This window comes from Sparus aurata, chromosome 18 (genome assembly GCF_900880675.1).
Source record: "Sparus aurata chromosome 18, fSpaAur1.1, whole genome shotgun sequence".
Lineage (NCBI taxonomy): Eukaryota > Metazoa > Chordata > Actinopteri > Spariformes > Sparidae > Sparus > Sparus aurata.
This window is the reverse complement of record NC_044204.1, coordinates 16,756,915-16,773,507: the sequence shown is the minus strand read 5'-3', so window position 1 is coordinate 16,773,507 and position 16,593 is coordinate 16,756,915. Positions and strand designations below refer to the sequence as shown.

Here is a 16,593-nt window from a genome sequence, read left to right as displayed (position 1 = left end):
CCTCTGCACACATGGTTACCACACTGTATAAACAGCATTAGAAGGCAACAGGAGCTCCTTTTTGAAGTTGAGTGTATTGGGAGGTTTTTATCACATTCAACCTAAATCAGATTTAAAAAAGGGCTGTTTCTTATAGTGTGAGGATTTGATAAAAGATGTATGTAAATGGTTGTTTTCTCACTCACATTCACTCTTAAAATAGGGGATGGAAGGATGGGAAGATTTACTCTGAACAACATATAAGCCCAGTATCTTATTTTTTTTCTATAACAAAATTATAAGACTGAGGGGTAGTTATTTATACAGGGATACAAGATAAAGGAAATTGTGTCTGAAATATAAAAATGTGTGTATCCAGATCTTACATGGTCCAGTGGTTTTCGCTGGGGTTGTGGTGAGTCTAGTTTTCAGCAAAATCTTGAATGGGGATGGTTTAAGTTCAGCTTTCTCTCCAGAAACTGTTGAACAAGAAGAGAAGTGTGGGTTAAATACTGCAGAGAAATGTTGACAATCACATGTGCTTGTGACTGAATTCACAGGGCATTTCAATACCTCTACTTTCAGTACAGTACGGCTTTCAACATAAGTTGTGTGAGAAAATCATGTCAAGCTACATCTTTTACTTGTTCTACTTCTATAACAAGTACAACCTGAAGTGTGACATGGTAAAGACAATTACTTAAATGTGATCAGGTATAACCATTCTGGAAAAAAAGAAAATTAGATGAACAGATGTTAGTCTGACCATCAGGACAACATACCATAGCAAGAAGTAGCAAATGCAGAATCAAATTTATAAACAACAATGTGACTGAATGAATGTCTAGTACACAGAATGTTTATGTGCCCTGAGCTAAAATGATTAAAATATCCCAAAGCTCTTTAAACACTTCACTACTGCATTTATGATTCAACTTCCAGTCTCACTTACTTCTCCAAAGCTTTCTATCTTTTCCACTTAACGCAGCTAACAAAGGGATGATACAGAAGCGATAGGATCCAATGAGCAGGCATGTCAGGAGAGTGAGATCGCAGCTGGATGCTGCACTGCCCTGTGCCATTGAAAAGGAGTTGTTGAAAACATGAGGTGGAGATTCAGTCCAAGTGCAGCTTCGAAGTCCTGTGTAACCAGCCATTGGTTTTAAATCTAAAAAATAAAACTGCTCCTTTTCTTCACCTCAGACAGCATCAGTTGTGGTGCATGTCTGCTCTCGTTCCTCCAGGCAACGCTGTGTGTGAACTAGAGTGGAATAGAACCCGTTGCCATGACAACACCACAAGGGGGGGGGGGGTCCCCAGATTGAAAAATAGGTCCTCTCAGCCAATCATAGACCTGCATGCTGTTGAAGATACTGGGAGGAAAACATCCCACTCTCTCCAGTTCTGTTTTCATTTACACTCTCTAAAATAAAATTCCATTAGAAAACCAGTCAAAGCTCAGCAGAAACACAAAAGAGTTTGCTGGCAAGGGACGATATTTCAGATCATTGATACTAATAAAATGTTTTTAAGATGTCATGCTCCTAGATCTCGTCTTGTTGTGTGATGTGGAGGTATTAATCAGTGAGAGATTTGCCCTCAGGGAGATTTACATTCAAGCCCAGCCCTGAAGTGGGTCATTTCAAACAGACACCAATCCCCTCCATGTCCAGATGTGTCCTTAAAAAGCACAATGAACACCGTGGTCTGACCCTGGACACAGCCTGAATAAATCTGATTTTATACCTTTATGTAACAGCCTGTAGGGACAGAATATCCTACTACTAAAAATTATTAAATCATTGCTAGGTTCACCTTGTGTACTTCCAGCCCCTTCACTTAGCTCAGTGTGAACACTGGCCTCAGTATGGCTCCTGGATGGCCCCAGGGTCTTGCGTGGTAGTCTGGAAACAGGAGTAGGGGGAAGGCCCATAAGAGAGGGGCGAGTGGGAGTCTGAGAAGGTCGGGATCCATTCAGATGGGGCTTAATATTTGCTGTTAAGACAAAGCCAAGTGATGCCTCTCCTGCTGCCTGTGCTCTCTGACTGCCTGGGATGCAATGGAGCACAAATAAACACTGAAGGTCAGCAGCATAAACCCAAACACACACACTGAGCTCACCGATGTATTGGTCATGAATACAAACGCAGGCACAGAGCTACCAGACATGCCAACTCAGGCCACATAAACCAGCCAATGTTTTTCTTATAACAGGTAGTAATACAATGAATAATTTAATGGGATAATTTAGGGATGTTTGTCAGAAAGCAAACAGTTAAAAGTACATTTTAAAGTGTAGTAAACATGTCATGAAAACAAAACAGCTTACCTACTCCCTAATTGTTACATTTAATGTAGAAGCTGTACAACACTTACCTATCATACTCATTACAGCAAACATGTCAAATTGGATCAACTACAAACAAACCAAAAAAGTAGCAGTTTACGCAAAATAATCCAGTGTCCATTAAGCGAGAGCATGCAAAGGTTAATGCTTTTACTATGCTCATGGTGCTTGTTTCAAACACCAAGTTCTCCCTTTAAGACTAGTGAGCTCAAAAACACCCTTTCCTTCCCCTGCTTTTTCCCCTCATACAGATGGCTTCCCATCAGAGGAAGTGTCCCCCTACTTCCCCAGGACTACTCTTACTATGAAGAGCAATAGGGCAGAAGGAGTTGGCTGTTTGACCCGGAGACCAGGACAAGAGATCGTAGTTGAGATCTGTATCCAACACTGTTCCTGTGGGACATAGCTGAGCTCATCAGGAGGAAGACAGCAGGTCTGTGAGAGGAACTGCTCAGTGACACCCTCTGATGGGGAGACTACTTCACTACAACCTGGATATTTTTAGTTTACAGCTAAGAGACTTGCAATTAAAACTGAAATACCGTAATTATTGATATCTGTCATTTCCATTATTCTTGAAATGATGACCGCAAGCTTGGTAATAAAGGGAAAAAAAGCCACAAAACCTCTAATGATGCCTTCAATCTGACATGGTCCGTCAATTATAGTCCTTGTTTCAATCATACACGGGGCTAAACTGACCTATTGCACAACTCTGTTTACGAAACAGAGGAAAAATTTAGGAAATCATTCTCTGCTTAGTCAAAGGCAAGTCATAAGACTCATGAGGGGACGGATTGTGACCTACTGTCAATGTTTACTTAGTAACATTCACAGGTCAAATTTTACTTTTTGTGAAACAAATGAGGGGCAGCCTTAAACTTGTCTCAAGACTCCTGCAATGTTATCACAGGTTCAGCTTAACTGGACAACCAAAATGACACAGCATGTACAGCATTTAACATTGCTGAAGTAAGATGAGCCTTACCGGTGTTACTCCTCTGCTTGGTTTGTGGTGTCCCTACAGCTTTGGAGGTCCTACATTCCTCCCTCCCCACGGTACCTTGCCTAGTTGACAGAGTGGCTGATCTGGGACTGGTAGCTGGAGGCTGTGAAGATGTTGCGCCTCTTTTTTGTCTTGGAGAAGGCCATCCTCGAAATCTGCTCTTGCTCTCATCCCATGGGCCTCCTGCTATGGTTGATTTGCTGGACTCTGCCTGCAAGGAGAGCAACTTCTCACTCTGTTCCTCAGGTATATGCAATTTTCCTAAACACCCCTGCCAGCTCAAACTAAATATGGGTTTCTACTAAAAAAAAAAAGTAATCGACTGGGTTGATATAGTAAGTAAAAGATGAATCTCAAAAGGTTGTCTTCTGCAATTTGAATAAAGTAGTATGATAAAAGGGAAGAGTAAACAGAGTCAACCAATTTCAGCTGATTTCAGACTGACATTGAGCCTCAGAGAAAGTCAGTTTGTAGCACACTCAGAGATACCTTAAAGAAATGAAGATTTCACAAAAAAATATTCAGATAGCCTGACGGCCTTAGATGTACCCACAACACCCGACAAGCACGTGGGGAGCACAGAGTGCCATTGTGCACAAACAGCTACTCACAAATCAGCAAGGTCGCTTTTCAAAAGTAAGTTAATTACCAGTTTCAATCAGGGCAGGTCATAGTTCAAAGTGCTAAAAGATGCCAAGAGGTGCAATAAAACCTGAGGTTATAGGTCAATAGGTAAATAAAACAGTGCTCACCAAAAAGCTGATCTTCTTGGCCTCTCTTGGGGAGTTTTCAGCAGGTCCCTTTGCAGCTTCAGCCTGTATGGCCCATTTATTCTGAGAAAAGCAGTTCAGTCTCCCTTTTTTGGTCTGCCCCAGGTGGGTGTCAATTTTGGGAATGGTAAAGCTAGTTGAGCACTTTAGAGTAGTTCTTTTCTCCTTAGGTGGGTAAGGTGGCCTAGATGATGATGAAGAACTCTCAGATGAGCAGCGAGGCCGGGTCTTCAGGACAGGACGTTTGTCCTGACCTAATGCCGAGGCTGACTTGACCTCAATTTTGCTTGACACGCCCTGCTTTGGAGTTGGTTTGGGATTGGTTTGGCCACTTTCATCAGGGGATTTTTCTAGGGATGAGAGGCAGAAGGTCTGGTTGCCAGTTTGCTGTGCTGCAGCGTCTGCCACTTGGCTTGAGGCCGCCTGCTCTGTTTCAGAGCTGGCATTACTGCATTGGACTGTTGAGGTATGTTTATTTGCAGCAGGGTGGTGGTAAGATGGGGATGCTCTACTCGTGCCTTGTCCATCTACAGTAGGTTGACCAGATGACTGCATCACAGTCGCATCCAAATCAGCAGCCCCTGTATTCCCCTGAGCATCACTGACCATTTTAGTTGTGGCAGAGACAACTGCTGTGCAAGTCCTCACCTTGGCAGGTGAAATCCTGGTAGTTGCTCCTTTATGTGCTTCAGTGTGTTTATTGTTCACATTAACCTGTGGTGTTTTGTGCTGAGAAGCATGGCCTGGCACTGATACTTGATGCACATTTCTTGTCACAATTTTAGATTTTATGCCACTGAAGTCTGACTTGGGAAACTTCTTAATTTCCATTCTCTTGTATTTGTTGACTGATGGCAGCATTCCTGCAACCAAGCGTTGTTTAGGAGTCACAGAGCTTTGCCGCCGTTTCACAGGGTGGAGTCCTGAGCTGCCAGTGTTTCCATCGCAGGGAGACTCTGAAAAGGAGGGGAGGCTGAGTATCTTGTTCCCAATGTGTTGTAGTGGAGTGGAAGTATGGATATCCTTATCAGTGTCTTGCATAGCTGACAGAGTGGACACAAAGGTATTGCCTTGCTCTGGTGTACCTGCTGCAGGGAAATGAAGCAGCTGTGCTTCAGCACTTGCAAACTGAGCCTCTTTTCCACATTCACCAGGAGATGTTTCACAGACAAAGGTCAACAAAAGGTCTCCTTTATTCTCACCTGGCAGAGCTATAAGAGAGTGGGATGCCATGTCATTTTCCTCTGTGGGGAGCTCTGCCTGAGTGAAAGTTATGCCAAGATATGGATGGCCTGTGTTCTCTTCAATTACTTTTTCTGGAGAGTTTTCACAGATATCCAGCAGAGTGGTTGATGGCAGGTTCAAGTCAGCAGGCAATGCTGGATGGCCCGATTCCTCCATGGAAGAGACCAACAAGAGTGACTGATCTTCCAGGCAAAAACTGTTGCTCCTTAAAATCATTTCCCCAGAGCTCATGGAACAGCAGTCATTCTCAGTGGATCCTCTACGGGAGGTCTCACATGAACCCAGTTGGATTTCCCTCCCAGCAGAGTCTGGAGATGTCACTTCACTGTTGCTTCCGTTCTCTGACTTCTTACTAAAAGTCTGGTATTTCTCTGATTCTGACTCACAGTTGCTAATTCGACTAAAGTTTTCATTCCAGAAGTTCACATTTCCGTTTACAGGTGTAGCAAAAAAGGTTTGGTTCAGGTTCATGCTCACACCACAGAGCACATCACCCTGCAGTAAACTGGTGTTGTACGGAACCTCCAGGGGAATGTCCACTGGGCAATTATCGCTGAGATGGCACTCCAGCATGTTAATGTCAGGGGAGCTGCTGGCTTCTCTGCCACTCAAGTTGGAATTGCTATGGTTAGACTCAGGTGAAGGTGACAAGTTGCTATAATGACTCTCAGATGCGAGACCCAGCATCAAGTCACTGTGGGGCAAAGGATCTGTGCACTTCACTTGGTCAGTGGTCGTGTTAAATGTCTTATTAGACATTGTGGTGTTCTGATTCTCACATTCGGTCAGCAGCACTGTTATCCATTAATTTCTTATCTGGCACGAATATCTGTAGAGAGGAGGAAAGGTAAAATTTTTAGAACGGTGTTACTTCACAATCTATGCTGACATTGTGTAATCTCACAGAATGTTAACAGGAACACCCCACCACCACCAGTGGTTTTGGTTTGCACTGGTAAGTCATTGTAGCCACTGACCACTATAACACTAGCTCACTACTCAAATTATTTATGACTTCGTTAAATGAAAAATGCAAAAGTCATCAGGATAGTACTTGGGGAATATGGCAGTGCAAATATGTCTAAATGTTCTCCTTGTTGTTCAATATGCGAATTGAGTCTTTAGGTTCATTAAGATTGTAGGATATCACATTATATAGGTATCTGTATCCTTTCAAAGATGCGTTTGACAAGACACAGTATCGTATGTCACGGCTACTTGACACACAGCTACTTTTTCCTATAGCGTACATTTACATTTAGGGCATTTGGCAGACGCTTTTGTCGAAAGCGACTTACAATAAGTACATTTGTCACAAGAGAGAAACCACGACATATCACTGTTGATGGAGTAAAAGAAATATAGAAACAATTGTCAAGCCCTCATCTGAGGATTGTAACTGCTATTTGTCAAAGATTCTTTAAGTGCATAAGTGCTATTAACTTGAGTCTTTTGCGGAAGATGGAGAGTGATTCCGCTGTCCTGACATTAGTCAGGACATTTCACCTTCCAAGTGAGGATGAGTGGAAAATATTACTACCACTGTTATCTCTTCTGAATCATCATTTAACAACAATAATAATAATACGATGTACCATCCAATACTAATCAGTGTTAGTACTCTGAAATGAGCCAACAAGTGTTTGACTTGAGAATTAAATAGCAGCTTTAACTGCCATGTTGTGTGCTGTTGTGGCATGTACCACCAAAGACATCCAGTCACCAACAACCTGAAAATGTTCCACTATATAGACCCCAGACATTCTGGTGCACATAAGAAAACACCTGACACACACTACATGTGGCCCAGTTGTAATCATCTGAATAGTGTTTGAAACACCAGTATACATTGATTGGTTGGAGCAAAATTGTGTACAGTGCTACACTTCTGTTATGTTTAACTAGACAGGGTGTATACTGCTGGAGAAAGGCTCGGTAGAGTCAGTGAGGCCATGTGACAATGCTACACACAACAAAATTCAGGAGAAATAACTTAATTCAAAAACTGAGCTCAGGTGTTTGTCTTTGTTGTCAGAGGAGCTTTACAGTAAAACACTGAAGATCCAAAAGGTTCAGTTTATAATATACAGTATGGTCACCACATATTTCCATTCTTGAGTGGCAGCCTTCTTGCATTTGCTTGTCTGTGTTTTACTGCCAAGATGGAAATTTCTTTTATGGCAATGTTGAAACATAATCCAGCAGTTGAATGGTCTGGGTGTCAAAATACACCTTTTTGTTCCTCATGTACAGAGAGGCAAACATGGATTTACTTGAAGAGTCACAGACACAAGCAGTCACTGAAGACCAGATACTTCCACAGCTAGCTCAAGGCCTGAGGTGCACAAAACTATAATGACTGTTTTTTGTTATTGCCAAAATATCAGCCACCTTTTGTCAAATGATTTTATGCTACATTGCCTCAATCAGATCCTACAAATGAGACATTCAGCAATTTCCAACTATAATGTATTGATTTGAGAAATAAGAGTGTGTGTGTGTGTGTGTGTGTGTGTATGTATGTATATATATATATATATATATATATATATATATATATATATATATATATATATATATATATATATATATATATATATATATATATATATATATATATATATATATATATATATATATATATATATATATATATATATATATATATATATATATATATATATATATATATATATATATATATATATCTCAAACAGGAACACAATATGAACAAAAATCTAGGTGTTTATAGTGATTCACCTCCAAGCATGCACACTTCAAAAATGTATTTAGCTCAGTCTTTAATAACATAAATTGGCCATACTTTCAACACTGCTGCTGATAAGATATATCAAAGTAGCTATTTTATCAACATGGGCAATCGACCAAATCGGGATGAATAATATATTGGTTTAAGAGGCGGAGAAACGACACACCTGACTGTACATCGCAATCTGAACAATCAGATAAAATATATGGCTGTAGCAAACTGCTGTGCACACTGAACCTTGGCACCTCAGAGGCTACTGCAGTATCCTCCCTGACAGAAAAACAATGCAGAACAGTGATTTTGCTAATTAAAAATGTGACTGGGCATTATATTGTATGTAAAGTAAAACTGCAGCTGACACAAACCATGACCTGATAATGTTTATGGAAAAACAAACACATAACATTCAAGATAAAAGACACAAAGTCAATATATGGAAAGAAGATATGCATTTTCAGTTTACAACACTTACATATCACTAAAAGAGCTGCAGAACTATAATATGGACAGACTCAACACCTCTACTCCTCCTCTTACCATTCAATGATAACAGCGAGGAAGAAAAATGCCTCCACAGTCTGTTCTGTTGTCTGCTGTATTTAGTCAGAGATCACTCACACAGGTTCACTGGCTCGTTTTGCCCTCTCATAAACAATCCCATTACTCCTCTCCTTCTGACGAGCTAAATCCAGCCAACTGGGCAGGCCGTGGTGTGCGAGTCTGCTGTAGGCACACACCAACAGCCCCAGTCCCACCACTCCGCCAGTTCAGAGTCAACCGTGCATCAATAACATCACAGCCTGAATGAGGGCGCCCCCAGTGCAAGCATTAGCTTCTATTTGTTCCTCCCCACCCCGAGGTAACGTGACTTAGTCCAGCAGGCTCGCTGCAGCAGTAGATCAGAAATCTCTCCAAACAGCCACTGTATCAGATACCATCAGTGACTTGGCTCCACAATGCCTCCCATGTCAAGGTTCAGTTCAGGACTGTGCTCAGTGTCGAAAGCTCCAGTCCCAACTTTACAGAGGGAGCAAGGAACACGTTACCTTATCCATGCCGAGCCCAGCACAGGGGGAGTGGCCATGGCCTGCCAGGCCGAGTTGGCATTCATTGTTGCTTAGCAGCCAAAGTCCCTCTTTTATGAGGAAATGGATCAGGCGGCTTTTTAGTAAGGGATAAGTGAAAAGAGGAGCAGAATAGCGGGAGGCTTGTGTGAAGGAGAATGTTTCACTTTGACAGTTTCAAATGGCAGGTCCCAACCAGAATTTGCATACAAACTTACTTACTCAATCCAAAATGGTAAGACACATTAAAGTGTCCATCATAGATGGTAAGTTCTCCAAAGTCCTCCACTGACAATGTCACCGTCTGATGACACGACCTAATGTTGTTCACAAACAGGTTGACACTTGATCCAGACTCTACAGCAGTGATGTGACACCAGAGTCTAAGACCCCTAAGACCCACGCTATTTTCTGCTTAATCTATACAAGGCCCCTGACTGGAGAACTACTGGCTAATCTTAACCACAGACACGATGTAAATCATGGTGTAGAGTAGGCTTGTTATAGTTACATGACATGCTAAAAATATCATTGTAAGATTATTTTGATGGATATTGTGGTTGCGATGTGAGAGAGGATTTTAGTGAGAATGGTAATTGTTTTTTCTTTCATTTACACTGGAAAAAAAAGCTTGATATTTTTGCTTGGGGTCTTTACCAAACAAGAATGTTCCTGTACATCTATATTTGATTTGTAGGCCAGGGCAACCCTGTAGCACCACAGTGCTTCACATGTAGTGGTGTGTTGTGACACATTCAAACTGTCGAAAAATTGCAGCTCTAGCAATTTGGACTGTTCTGCCCTACTAAGAGTTCTCAGAATTATTCTCACTGTAAATCCTGTAAAATCTTTTTTTGGTGGGTCTAGTTATGGAATCTAACCATTTTAATATCGGTCAATGGTTAACATTGAGCTTTATCATTTTTGTTTTTGGAGATTATAACACAGAAAAAGTCACTTGGGACTATTAATAATCTTTAAACACCAAGTGAAATTAAATATTTCAGGGCACTGAGGTCATTTTAGACGGTAAAATGTATTGACTATAAAATATACTGCCTCATTTACATATCTTTGTCAAAAGAGTTTGATAACCACATTTAAAAGTTGCGTGTTTTTAGGCCAATATAGTGGAATTTGAAAGTTTTATTTTCATCTATCGAATCATCATGTGCCCCAGAAATCACGTACCAGTGGGGCTGTAATATGTATCTACCTACACAGTACACACTCACAACAAATAGTATGACCTGCTAGAATCCCTCTGATATGACAAACTCAAAGTAACTGCAGTAGTTGACTGTGTGGTCTACTGGACCCTGTATTTTCAGATTCAGATCAATTCTGCCTTGTCAAATCAATGAAATTGGGTTTTTTTGTCATTGGCTCACATTAATTAGCCACATTACTGTTTGATATGTTTCATAGAGTACCTCTGCTTGTCTTTAAATTCATGACAGCTATTGCCAAATTGCATTACACATTTACAATTGAGAATGACATTAAATGAACAATGTCTCTACATTTCTGAAGCCCCTCAGGCACTTTGCGGAAGGCCTCAAGTAGCCTTTCCCTGCCTTTGCATGGGTGACTAGCCATATCAGTACAATACAGTGAGGAGTTTTGAGTAGCAGGGACAGCCATCAAAAGCCTAGACACAAAGCTGCCCCACACTACAGCAGGGCAGCAGGTCAAGTTGGGGGATTCTAGCCAGCATGCCACAGAGACAATGCTGTCCTCTGTAAAGCACAAGGCAACAAAACCACACCAGTGAGCCTGGTTAGAATAGTAGCACGGCACTGTATTTCAACACTCAGAATATGAGCTAGTCTGCTCCAGCAAGACACAAAGGAAAGTGCTGTCAAGACAAAGCTCAAGAGATGTGGGCCTGTGCTAGTGCTGCACGATATATCGTTTGAGCATCACCATCGCGATGTACGTGTGTGCAATAGTCACATCGCAGAGCCTGCGATGTAGGACACAAATGAACTCATCTAATTTCAAGGGTACCTGGCATGCACAGCGATCCACCAATCACATTAGTTCTTAATCAGTATGCCGAAGCAGACCACGTCCTGCACATGGAGTGAGTCGCTGGTAACAACATTGAAAAATGAGCAACGAACAAGAGAAAATCGCGAAAACGAAGACTTGGTGCCAAAAAGAAAAGCAACGTCAGTCATCTGGAATTATTTCGGCTACAACAAGGATGATATTGACCAAACACGTGGGAGGGCGCAAGCACACATGAATGAGCTCATATGAAATATAAATGCTTATCATTTTGAAATGCAGCATAACATAACATGCTACTAAGGTCATTCAGGGCTAAAAAAGTTTTTTCCAATATTGTGCAGGCCTAGCCTGTGCCATCTAGTGAAAAACAGAGGCATACAGATGTGTCAGCAGCTGTTCAATTTAGAGCTTGACTGATATATTGCTTGGCAGGTATTATAAGCCAATATGGCACTTTCACAGTATTGAGAGATTATGATTATAATAAATAAAATAAATATAGTTCCTTGGATAAATATAAATAGCCTGTGAAGTTTAGCATTTCAATTCATTTTAGACAGAAGAGCTTATTCATTTAACTGTTAAATATACTATCTCAGTTATAAATCTTTTTCACAACAGTTTTTTAACTTCATTTGATGGATCATTGGAAATACTGTGTATTTCAGTGGATATATTGATATCAGATATTTCTTCTCCACAATACTGGTATTATGATTGGTCCCAAAATTGAGTAGGGATCGGAGTCCTAGTTAGCTCTTAATTCAGTCTGCTGTGGTGCCTACACTGAATTATGCAGGCCAAGGGGGTGGACAACAAGACCAAACAACAACAAATGTAAATTTTCTTTTTGACAAGCTGGATTTTCCGAGCTCAACCTGATCATTTGTGATGGATACTCCATCCATCCATGGTAATATTGTGAACAGTGTAGCCCACAGCACAGCAAATTACAATTAACCACAGTTTAATCAGTTTGTAAGCAGATAGTCCAAATTCAACTGATCAAGGTATTTAAAGACAAGTTACTATACACATTTTGCTGTGTGTGTGTGTGTGGTAGCAGCACATTACCTCACAACAACCGCACCTGACTGACGGATTATCCCCGTTTGAGGCCTCCTCCAGTCAGGTCTATAAATAGATGTGGAGTAAACACAGTGAGGAGTCACAAATAGCAAGGAAAATACCCTTTCAAGTCCATAAATGGTTTAAAAGACGGCAGCCAACACATGAGATGAGGGAATGAGTTTCATGTTAAAACGCGGCATTAACGTTAACATTAGCGTTAGCAGTGTTGGATATAACTTATTTAACTTACAGTAATAAAACGGTGGACTAACATAACCACTTAATGTATATAAGGTTTCAACCATCATATCTAACGTTGAACCAAAATGGAGGGCAGGAAACAGCGGTTGACGACAAAAACAAACATTTAGCTAACTTAACCTAACTCCTGTTGCCAAGAGATGGAGCGTTTTAGTACCTCAAGTATAAAACTCGAGAAAGGACAGAAAATGTCTCGCTACCTGCTAAACAATTCAGACATACCGTCCTTTAAAAAGATTGAAAAACTTAAACACAACGCCACACAGTACCGAGGTGATGACTTGGACCCGTCATGTGACTAATGAACAACTCCTTTCACCTGGTCAGTTTTGAACTACAGTCAAGCACGCCTCCACTCCGAAAACCGCGTCAACCTAGCCCCCGGATATTTTTTGGTGCCTGTATACAGTAGATATTACGGCAATGCAGTGCCAGAAGAGAATTCAAAATAAAAGCAGAGACTTATTTAGGCAATTTGCAATTTCACACGAATTCAACCAATCAGTTAATTGGTTGATTAATTAATTAAACGACTAGTTAATGAATGAATGAATTAATTAATTGAGCATTAAAGGAATTCATTCATTGATTATTTACTTAATTCATTTTACCACCCTAATTCTGATCACATTAAAACCTTAGAAGATGGAGGCCATGACATTTCATCTGTGTGAATAATTAGCCCAATGTAAAAATAAACACAATATCTGGAGTTTCTGATGAGAAATTTCAAAATAAAAGCCCATTTAATAGTCAAATATTTTCAATATTTCCCTCAATATTTAAATTTACAGACTGACTGACTGACTGACTGAATTAATTCATGTGAGACATTAACTTATAGCACTTTGTAGAAGTGCACTTTATAAAGTTCACTGCATTGACTTGTTTTAGTTCATGGGGCAAAGCTGCCATATCCAATATGGCGTTGACGTCGACATACAGCAGCAACGGGCCAACCCGCTCAGTGAGGGGTCTATGTATATATGTTTATGATTTAAAGCAGTTGGCGTGAATGCAATACGATCCGTATGACCTAACTTCCTTTGCAAAGAAGATGGCTGGCCTCATCTTCGAGATCAAGCCCCCGCAAAGAGCACCAGGCCTTGAGACCAGTTTTTGTCGTGGTCTAGCCGTGTAACTACATCCTCATGTGATACACTGGGGACCTTCACCCACAAGCTAACATTGTGAAAGACGCGTCTGTAAAACGGTAATAAAATATTGACCCAGCGAAATGACTAATGTCAGAATTTGGGCAATTCGATCAAATAAAATTTGGAGAGTCTAGAAGAGTTGCCCGATTACATTTTATCTCCATCCAAGTTAGCTCGGCGCTTAACCTGAAGTTGGTCAATTTGGCGGAAGTCTTGAGTGTGCATGCTCTATGGCACCCCGACTGGACAACCACAACTACAGTTAAAGTCTGATCCTGTGGGAAACACTTAAATGTGTATAAATCTAAATTGAACTGTCTTAGATAATAGCAATAGTAATTTCATTCATTTAAACTAAATTCCTCATGTGTCGTCAACTGTGACTCAGCTGATATATGCTGAAGTGTGAGGTAGCAGAGCCAGTAATGCTCCAAAGACACAATGATGGATTTTGGTGCGCCAATCTCTCTAAACCCTGACAGGTGGAACAGATGACATTTAATAAAAGTGCATTTACATCAACATCATACAAGTCACACATGCTCACATTGTTGAATCCTTGAGATGGTTGGAGACACTTGGTCGGACATCTGTCACCAGGTCCACTCTTCACTCCGCTCGCTGCCGTGTGCTTCAGTGGAATACTTCCTGGTCTTGACTTCCAGCTGATTCATGTCCTGCATCTTGGCTGCATCCAGATGCATGGGTGAATTACTTTATGAAATATATGATATACGCTTGACAAATTAATTAGATGTTTTGGTCTTTATTCAACTGTTTCTAAACTGCAAGCTCAACTGGGGATAATGAGACTGTATCACTCTTTAGAGCTGAATGGGATGGGATCTGTGGTATGGTATGTGTGTGTCAGCTGACTTTAAGACTCCTCTACGTGTTTGAGAGAGTGCTTGCCTGCTTTGTACACTGTACGTGCCTGATTGTCTTTGGTGTGTATTTCTATATCTGTACATCTGTCTCTATAGATCAATCACACTATTTGCTATCTGCATGAGGGAGTCTGAGTGTGTGCGTGTGGATATCTGTGTTATCGATGTATGTGTTTGTGAATGTGCCGTGCAGCAGTCAAATGGACGCTCGTTCCTCGGCGTGCCCCTGTGTTTGACACAGACTTGTATCTTGTACTTGTATTCTCACTCCAATGTTTGTCCTCCTACAGGACAGTGTCACAATGGCCTCTCCTGCTTTCCTTCTCTCTCTCTTTGTAAGTATTCAGGTTCTCCCTCAGATTTCACCTGAACCAGGCCATGCTCCGCACACACTTGTCTTAACCCAACACACACATTATATTATGTACACGTCTGTCTTCACCTCTCATCGCTTTTCTCTCTCTCATTCAGTTCTAGTCTAGTGGCATTAAAGGAAGCAAAATGATTTCAAAGATAGAAGTTGTAAGGATTTAAGTAATCGTAAGATCCCTTACTATTGGTGTTAATCAATCATAATGTAACTGAAAATGTTTAATAGCAATTTACAAGTCCAGGCAGGGGGTCACTGACGATGATGCTTCTCTTCCAGACAGGCTCAACAACTTCTTTGCACGCTTTGAAGCACCAAACCCGACAACCAGAGGGAGAGCTGTTCCTTCTCCACCATCTATCGGGCCAGCCCTCACCATCAACGCAGCTGACACACACAGGACCTTAACCAGGGTCAATCCATGGAAAGCGGGAGGCCCAGATAACATCCCGCGACGTATGCTCAGAACCTGTGCTGGTGAGCTAGCAGATGTCCTGACTGACATCTTCAACATCTCCCTCAGTCAGGCCATAATCCCCAGATGCTTCAAAACATCCACTTTAAAACCAGTAGCAAAGAAATCCGTTATATCCTGTCTGAACGACTACCGCCCCGTCACACTGACACCAATTGTGATGAAGTGTTTTGAGCGGCTTGTCAAACCACATATCACAGCCAGCCTCACTGCATCACATGACCCATATCAGTTTGCTTATCATCCCAACCGCTCCACAGAGGTTACAATATCCACCACTTTGCACTCAGTTATCACTCATCTGGACCAGAAAGACACCTACGCCAGAATCCTGTACATTGATTTCAGCTCAGCATTCAATACCATCATCCCAGAAACTAATGGAGAAACTCCTCCTACTCGGCCTGAACACCGCCACTTGTCTCTGGATCCAGGACGTTCTGACGGAGAGACCTCAGTCTGTCCGTGTTGGAAATAACACTTCCAACTCCATCACACTGAGCAGTGGATCTCCTCAAGGCTGTGTACACCGTCAATTGTTGTTTACACTGCTAACACACGACTGTGCATCCAGACACGTGGGGAACCAGATCATCAAGTCTGCGGATGACACCACATTCATAGAAATGATGAATCAATGTACAGAGAACAAGTTAAACACCTAGAGGGTTGGTGCAGAGAAAATAATCTGGTGCTCAATGCGGACAAAACTAAGGAGATGGTTATCGACTTCCAGAGGTCTCGAGCACGCTCCTCTCAGCATCAGTGGCTGCACAGTGGAGAGAGTGGAGAACATCAAGTTCCTCGGAGTGCAGATCCCGCAGGACCTAAACTTGAATAAAAACACCTCAGGGATCATGAAATGGGCCCAGCAGAGACTGTATCTCCTGAGGAAGCTGAATCAAGCCTCTCTCCCCACCAGCATCCTCTGGACCTTCTACAGTGGTGTGGTGGAGAGTGTTCTGACGTATTGTATCTCGACATGGTACTCCAGCTGCAGTATGTCAGACAAAAAAGCCCTGCAGAGAATAGTGAAAGGAGCTGAGAGGGTCATCTGAGTTTCCCTCCCCTCTGTCCAAGAACTCTTCCAAAGCTGCTGCAAGAGCAGAGCACTGAACATCAGGGACGCCTCCCACCCTCTCCACACATTCTTTGAACTGCTTTCATCAGGAATA

The 16,593-nt window shown here is 41.6% G+C and overlaps 1 protein-coding gene across 9 annotated transcripts in view; it reads right to left on the bottom strand.

Annotated features, from left to right (window-relative positions):
* mtus1a (microtubule associated tumor suppressor 1a) overlaps nt 1-12,925 on the bottom strand; it is a 34,551-nt gene extending 21,626 nt beyond the window's left edge. Inside the window, exons 1-6 of one of the 9 annotated variants that reach the window (XM_030396395.1) lie at nt 12,849-12,925; nt 12,272-12,331; nt 4,085-6,176; nt 3,315-3,543; nt 1,795-2,028; nt 366-458 (exon numbers count right to left, since the gene is read on the bottom strand). In XM_030396395.1, coding sequence (XP_030252255.1) covers nt 366-458; nt 1,795-2,028; nt 3,315-3,543; nt 4,085-6,106 — 2,578 coding nt within the window. In that variant the 5' untranslated portion in view covers nt 6,107-6,176; nt 12,272-12,331; nt 12,849-12,925. Of the gene's footprint in view, nt 1-365; nt 459-931; nt 1,241-1,794; nt 2,029-3,314; nt 3,544-4,084; nt 6,177-8,654; nt 9,100-12,271; nt 12,332-12,518; nt 12,594-12,729 lie in introns of those variants that run through there. The other 8 variants (XM_030396394.1, XM_030396398.1, XM_030396396.1 and 5 more) reach the window with 8 other exon arrangements.
* Nucleotides 12,926-16,593: the final 3,668 nt, after the last annotated feature.